At 33.1% G+C, this 8023-nt stretch overlaps 1 protein-coding gene across 2 annotated transcripts; it reads left to right on the top strand.

Annotated features, from left to right (window-relative positions):
• The first annotated feature begins 3584 nt into the window (after positions 1–3584).
• Positions 3585–7971, top strand: LOC107467680 (protein RDM16). 2 transcript variants are annotated; one of them, XM_016086836.3, is made up of 6 exons: positions 3585–4222; positions 4857–5138; positions 5295–5720; positions 5825–6016; positions 6130–6290; positions 6811–7971. In XM_016086836.3, exons 1-6 carry the CDS (start codon positions 3662–3664, stop codon positions 7691–7693), a joined length of 2505 nt encoding a protein of 834 aa, XP_015942322.1. In that variant the 5' UTR covers positions 3585–3661; the 3' UTR covers positions 7694–7971. The 2 variants fall into 2 exon arrangements, with proteins under 2 accessions (XP_015942322.1, XP_052110039.1); XM_052254079.1 differs by lacking the exon at positions 3585–4222 and having other exon boundaries at positions 4857–4937; positions 5020–5138.
• Positions 7972–8023: the final 52 nt, after the last annotated feature.

Genomic DNA, 8023 nt, shown 5'->3' with positions numbered 1-8023 from the left:
AAACAACCACAAGTAACCATTGCGTGAGTCATAGACTTTGGCAGCAGACTCAAACCAATACCAACCCATTTTCGGATCTCCTTGCACATTTGAATTGTAAGAAATATTATTACCTTTCATATTTTGAGATAAAGGGAAATAAAGAGTATCCAAATGTCACATATCAATCGACTAAATATCCTGTATCCAGAGGGTTGAATAAGAAATATGAACATAATCCATCTCGTTAGATAACTGCCCTTCTCTCCTTCAGCTATAAAACAAAAAATTCTGGTTAAAATTTTCAATACACCAAGCAAATTCATATTTTAACACTTTTCAAGCTTTGCAAAGACTCTTTTAAATGGGAGAGTCATTGTTCTTAGGATAACCAAAGTAATCATATTAAAATGATTGGTATTTGACATCCAACAATTAGACTCATAACTTGTTCGGCTAATGGAAAAAGTCCAAATTAACTTTCCAAGAAGAGCAATATTCACACAATAAGAATTTCTAATTCCCAAACTTCCATATTTTTTTGAAATAACTAGTATCTTCCAACTAACAAAATTCAATCATCTTCCATCAACTTGTCATTTACAAAGAAAATTTCTCATCATAGATTCCAGTTTACCAATAATCCTTTGGAAAAAATAGAGACCTACATCTAGTACGTAAGAATACTAGCTACAACAGAATTAACAAAGCAGAATCTACCTGCCCGATTGAGTAAACTCCCTTTTCAACTTGCTAGTCTTTTTCGAATCTTATTCAGGACACTATTAAAAGTTGAATGGGTCAGCATTAAAAATTGCTAGTCGTTTGATGTAAAATAAATTGGGCTCAGTTATGTCTTAATATTATATTTGGTTTAAGATAAATATGGAGATTAAAGGATAAAATTTAGAATTTAAAAAATTAAATGAATGCTTTTTTGGATGTTAAAAACAAGAAAGTAATATAAAAATTAGTTGTCTATTATGGAGTGAATTGCTAAATAATACAATATATAATGCTATATATAAATACTAGAATAATCAAAATAATAAAAACGTAATATTTTATAATAAATATATAGATATGCTAAATGATTGTAATTGATATTAATTGATTCTAATTATATTCTAATACTGAAAAAAATGTTATAAAATTTTCATTTTTTGTTTTTAAAAATTTTTTGTTATAAAGATATTGAAATTTTTTGTTTCAAGACTAAAATTTTAGTTCCTATTACTACATACAATACTCAATTTCAATCCTAATTTTATAGTTAGTAGTTCAAGTCCTAAAAAATAAATGTAGCTTATATATGTATATATATTAGTGAACAATAAAATTAAGTAAAATGTAAAATTTTTTATTGAATTTTTAAAAATATAACTTTTTTTATTAGATTTTTTTTTCTTTATTAAAAATATAGCTTATATATGTAGCATTACCCATATATTTTTTCTTATTCCTTGCACACAAAGCTTTCTATTGCATGTCATCCATTATTTATTTGTCAATGCATGGATAAGATTCTTCTTCTCCATAGAGCATTGCATTATTGGTTTCGTCATTGATTGCTACCCACTTTAATTTTATGGCTTCCACTTTCAACCAATTTCTGAAATCTATCTATTCAAAATTTGGGTGTGGACAAGAATGTGTTTTTGCTTTTAGTATACTAAAAAAAAGTCAACTATATATACAGGGAAATTCACACTACGAACACTCATATTGGAGGGAAAATTAAGAAAAAAAAAGTTTATTTGGAATGGGAACGAAGGAGGGGAAGAAAGAAAATAAAATGAAAACGATGAAAGGTTTAACAATGTGTTGTATGTTTTGTCTTGTTAGGCATTCAGAGTTGCCACCATTGGAAGCTAATAATAAGAACAAGAAATGTAACTTGCTACGAAGGTAATCATTAATTTAAAATAAGTATGTAAATAAATGAATGAAAAAGTAGAAAGGTGGTAGTTAATATAGATGGGCTACCATGCATGAACTACTATTTACCAACTTGGAAGCTAACTCTTACCAATTTAGGTGTTGCCCTGCGTATACTATTCAGTATTCAAAGTCAAAGCATAAATTTTGGTGCCTCGTAACCATGTGTTTCTACACAACTGGATGCTGCTTCCTTTTTTATTCAAAAATAATATTTCTACTATTTTTTATTAATTAATGTTAATATGAAAATAAAAATGTATAAAAAAGATATATGCAACAAAAAATTGTGCATATAACATTTTATTTTTACTAAGCTTTATATTAGTAATTTAGCGTGTTTGATGTGACTATCAACCCTTCTTTTTCTCGGTGAGTAAAAATATAGTAAAAATTTGTTATGCATCTATATGTTCATTCGAAATTGATATTTAAAAATTATAAAATATAATTTAATCAAATATATTAAATTATTTAATAATTTTACATTATTAATTTTACTGTAGAGATAATTTTGTTTAAATTTTTTTTAGAAACATATTTTGGGAGTGGATCCTCTCCAGTACAAAAAATTAGATCGTCCAGTATAAAATTTCATCTTTTATTATTTTCTTTTTTTCTTATTTAATTTTGTTCTATTTATAGAATTAAAAGTACGAGATCATACTTTATTCTTTCAAGTGTTAAAAAAATGGAGAAGATCTATTTTCACATACCTTGAGAAGTTGCGTAGTTGTGAACCAATTTATTAGTAATATATATTGGGTTTAGTTAATATATACTTTAAGAGTCTATAATAAATTTATTGCTAATAAAAAATTTTAAATATTTTTATTTAATAAATACAAAATAAATATATTAAAAATTTAAGATATATTTAGTTTGTATTTTTATTTTTAGTATTTTTTATTTTTTATAAAACAATAAAAACGTTATCATATTTTTTTATAAAATCTAAAAAATAAAAAATACTCAAATAAAAACAAAAAATAAAAACCTAAATCAAACGTATTCTAATTTTTTTATACTTTTAATAAAAAAATTTTATTTTATAATCTTAACATGCGCAGAACACATAATAGATAAATTCATATATATTTATAGTGATACATATTGAAAATGAAAATGAGGGATATTGAAAAGTCAACGGAACTAAAACCAAGAGTAAATGGTCAAAAAAGTGTTCTTAATCAAAATCAAAGAATAAAAGCTTTCACAATTCACTCACAATATCATGTTTTTTTTGGTATAGCATTTACAAATGACAAAATTTTTTTTCGTTCTTTGGTATATGACTATATGGGTCACAAGCTATGCTGTTGTAGTTGCAGAACAAGCTCGAAGCCCATTTTATGCCAAAAGTATATTGGGTTCATTGGGATGAACACATGATTTTGAAGCCCATTATATATCTCGCTCATCTTTTATATTATTATGTTTTTGAATGAAAACAATTTTATAATCATTAACATTTTCCATGAAATTATGGATCAAAAAGATTTTCTGCTACTTAATTAAATTTTACAAGTTTTTAAGATAATTTCTTATATAATAAATTTTTTAGAGTTATTTATTTTTAACAATATTTAAATGTTTGTACAATTTTTTATATTAGATATTTTGGTTTTGATTTTCATTTTCATTTTTTCTTTTCTTAATAAGCTCAACGTAACAGAGATGGAACACTATTAGAGAGTGCAGATATTAGAGAGAGAGAGAAAACCGAATCTCCCAAACCCTAACGATGGACGACAGAGAAAAATCATCCAAGAGAACCAGAGATCGTCACTCCGATCGCGACCACAAACGCCACCGTGAATCCTCCGATGAGCACCGCCACCATCACCACCACCACCGATCCGACAGGAATTCCAAGCACGATCGCAAATCCAGGGAGAGGGATGAAGATGACCGCGAAGGAACCAGAGCTTATGACAGAGACGAGAGAGAAGGCAGCAGAGGAAGGTCGAGGCCTCGCGATGACGAGAGGGAGAGAGAGGATTCGGCGGAGCCACGACACCCTTCGCATTCGCACTCGCATAAGCGGAAAGAGAGGGAGCAGAGCCAGGAAGATAGGGATGATAAGAGGGTTAGGGTTTCCGAGGAGTCCAAGGAACTGAAAAGAGAAAGGAGAAGGTTTGGGGATAAAGCCATAAAGGAAGACGGACAAGAAGCAAAAATTGATAAAGCTGCCATTGAAGATAGGAAACAAGTACTTGATAATGAGGTCAAGTTGAAGAACGAGGAGCTCACTGATAACAATAATAAGCAGATTGATGGAAACGGGAACGCTTCTCTGAATAATGTGAGTTCTAATTTTTACCCGACTATTATGTTTTCAGGGTTTCATGATGGATAATATCAATTCTAAATTGTAGAGATATCTATTTTCCTGGTTTATGTTAATGCATTATGCATGGATGTTTATTCAGAATTTCACCCTAAATTATAGGCCTGTGTGTTTACTTTCAGTTATTGAAGATGTGCAGTGAAGGTATTGGTAATTAGTAATAATTTAGTATACTAGAACGGTAATGCTTGTAAAATAATTTGAGATACTGTTTAAGGTGTTGGATTACTACGGCTGGTTTACTAGAGATGTGTTTTGATGCCTTTCCATGATTGCGGTTTACCTTTCTGTGGAACCTAATCTTGAAAGTACAGCAAAGTTCACGGACTCTTTGGATGCTTCTACCTGCACTTTTCGCATTTATCTTCTGAATTTCCATTCCAATACAAGATGGGGGTAGAACAATAATTAGATAAGTGATAGAATTTTATTATGATTTCTCTGCCAACTTTTGAAAATTGGCTCTTTCTCTTAATTTTATATGATGTTTAGTATTTTGTATTTTATCATTTTTAAAATTTGTTGAGTGTATGTATACTCTTTTTTGAAGATTTACACATTTACTGGTGTTTTATCATTGCACTTTCAGGGTTCTGCCTTGGGATCACCTGCTGTGGCACCGACGAGTGCTCCTGAGGCATCTTGGGGCCCTTCTTCTTTTACTACTAAGGTATCTTCAAATTCTACCACAAATGAAAATAAGGGAGTTAGTATTACCAGGTCTCATGAGGTTACTGGAAAATCTAGTACAGATGGGTCATCTTCAACTGCTGGGAAAAGTGGAAGCCTGTCTATTGATGCCTTAGCTAAGGCTAAGAAAGCTTTACAAATGCAGAAAGAGTTGGCCGAGAAGCTGAAGAAGATTCCTCAAGTGAGTTGAGCTATTTCTGTCTGTTAGATATTTATATACGATGAATAGCTGCTGATGCTGGTTTACTTTTTTTATTATTATTTTAAATTCTGGTTTACTTTGCCAATTATCTTATCAATTATACATGTTCATCTGGAGCACTTCTTGTTTGCACAGTTGAACAAGAGTTCTACACAGAACTCACACGGAAGCACAAAACCTGATGAATCTGCCATTCCCTCTGTTAGTGCCGGAGTGGCATCAAAACCTTCTATCTCATCACCATCTGGACCTGCAGTAAACGTACCAGTTCTTTCTTCGGGAGCTAGTGGCTCGACTGCTGCTGGTATTCCAACTCCAACTCCAGCCAACTATGAAGCTGTCAGGCGTGCCCAGGAGCTTGCTGCTAGAATGGGATTTAGGCAAGACCCACAGTTTGCTCCTCTTATAAACATGTTTCCAGGTCAAGTGGTAGCAGATATTGCCGTTCCACAGAAACCCACCAAAGCCCCTGTTCTTCGTCTTGATGCTCAGGGAAGGGAAATTGATGAACATGGAAATGTTGTTAATGTGACTAAGCCAAGTAACCTTAGCACATTAAAGGTGTGTAATGTTCTTAATTTTTTCTTCTTTTTTTTTTTTTTACCATTTATCTGCATCTATTTGGGATTGGCATCTTAGTTACTGTCTGTTTCTGAACATTGTAGGTCAACATTAACAAACAGAAGAAAGATTCATTTGAAATACTAAAGCCTGTTTTAGATGTCGATCCTGATAGTAATCCCCATTTTGATCCAAGTATGGGTATAAATAAAAACAAGTTCTTGAGGGTCAAGAGACAATTTCAGTTTGTGGAGGAAGGAAAATGGTCAAAAGATGCTGAAATAATAAAATTAAAGGTACTTTTTCATCTTTCTGTTGTCCCCGCAAGACTCATTATTAATTTTCCCTTATACTTTATTCTTTACATTCGTATTATATATCCTTTGCTGTTATTGTTTGACTCCTGCAGAGCAAATTTGGGGAAGCTCAAGCAAAAGAGCAGAAGGCTAAGCTAGCACAATTGGCAAAGGCAAAGGCTGCTCCTGATATAAACCCGAACTTAATAGAAATAACAGAGAGGGTTGTAATTAAAGAGAAACCCAGGGAACAAATTCCAGAAATTGAGTGGTGGTAAGTATCTGCTTACCTGTACTAGTTGGTTTGTTAAGAGCATCATGGTTGTGCCCTGGTGGAAGTTTAAGGTTTGTGTGAAAGGTGAATGCATAAATTTAAGTAATTAATTGTTTTAGGCAATACATGAAGTTATGTTCTTCCCTTTCTATCGTTTTTAGAAATAACTATATTTTGATGCTAGGAAAGTCATGTTTCGTTGTTCCTTTTACTTTTTGCTTACTTCAATATCATTCTCTTCATTGTAATGATATTCTTCTTTATCCCCAAAAACGAAAGTGCTGATGCTAGATTATAACATACTTGAATAGCCAGGTTGATTGGTAACAAAATGCTAGTATTATCCTTGTGCAAAGTTGGTATAACATCTTTGTCCTGTAACTTAGACTTTACTATGAATTGTCTGATTTTTGAATATCTGCTGTTGAATATAATGTGGCCCTGTCATCTGTTCTATTGAAACATGCTTAAATGCCGATAAAAGTTATAGTTCTTTTCCTTAACTGTTTGAATTTTTCAGGGATGTACCTCTTCTGCAATCTGGAAATTATGGTGACACTGCTGATGGAACCATAGGAGAAGACAAACTGAAAATGGAGAAAATCACTTTTTATGTGGAGCATCCTCGTCCTATTGAACCACCTGCTGAGCCTGCACCTCCACCACCTCAACCCCTCAAACTAACCAAGAAGGAACAGAAGAAACTCAGGACACAGCGGCGATTGGCCAAGGAGAAAGAGAGGCAGGAGATGATAAGACAAGGTGTAATAGAACCTCCAAAATCAAAGGTCAAGATTAGCAATTTGATGAAAGTACTTGGCTCTGAAGCAACACAAGATCCTACTCGGCTTGAAAAGGAAATACGAAGTGCAGCTGCTGAACGTGAGCAGGCTCATATAGATAGGAATATTGCACGCAAGCTTACTCCTGCTGAGCTGCGGGAGAAGAAGGAGAGGAAGCTGTTTGATGACCCTAGTACAGTGGAAACACTGGTCTCACTTTACAAGATTAATGACCTATCACATCCAAAGGCCCGCTTTAGAGTTGATGTGAATGCTCAGGAGAATCGTTTGAGTGGATGTGCTGTGATTAGCGATGGTATTACAGTAGTTGTGGTTGAAGGTGGAAGCAAGTCGATCAAGAGGTATGGGAAACTTATGCTGAGGCGTATAAATTGGAGCGAATTTTCAAAAGAGACCGAGGAAAATGAAGATTCGGATGACGATAAACCGGTGAATAAGTGTTCTCTAGTATGGCAAGGAAGTGTCGCCAAACCGAGCTTCAACAGGTTCACTGTCCATGACTGCATCACCGAAGCAGCTGCTCGCAAAGTTTTTGTGGATGCTGGTGTTCCCCATTATTGGGACCTAGCTGTCAACTATGTAGAAGATGAAGCTGTTTGAATTGTGTCTGGTGTTTTTGTTTTCATTTTTATTTCAATATGATTAACCTGCCTTCATTACTTTGACTAAAGTCTCTTGTTGAGTGATCAGTTTCACAATATGCAGTAAACAGTGTTTCAGACAAATAAGAACTATGGTGACTGCTAGTGCTCACTTATTTCCATTGGCCAGTGCCATCATCAGTGATTTGATGATGATTGTGTGAGATGGAACATTATATTTCGAATTTTGTGGCCTTGGGAGTACAATGAGATGGAGATGTCTCTTGCTGTGCTAAATATTTTGTTGATATTCCCTTCTGCCTTCTCGCGTAACCATGTAAATTCTCTT

Source organism: Arachis duranensis, chromosome 9 (assembly GCF_000817695.3).
Source record: "Arachis duranensis cultivar V14167 chromosome 9, aradu.V14167.gnm2.J7QH, whole genome shotgun sequence".
Lineage (NCBI taxonomy): Eukaryota > Viridiplantae > Streptophyta > Magnoliopsida > Fabales > Fabaceae > Arachis > Arachis duranensis.
Note: the sequence above shows the minus strand (reverse complement) of the source record. Positions and strands in the feature narration are given on the sequence as shown.

Excerpts from the sequence above, each read along its gene's own strand:
- LOC107467680 (XM_016086836.3), top strand. The coding sequence starts at position 3,662 with ATGGACGACAGAGAAAAATCATCCAAGAGAACCAGAGATCGTCACTCC. Across the intron at positions 5,139-5,294 it reads AGCTGAAGAAGATTCCTCAA|TTGAACAAGAGTTCTACACA; the intron begins GTGAGTTGAGCT and ends TTGTTTGCACAG. Across the intron at positions 5,721-5,824 it reads GTAACCTTAGCACATTAAAG|GTCAACATTAACAAACAGAA; the intron begins GTGTGTAATGTT and ends TGAACATTGTAG.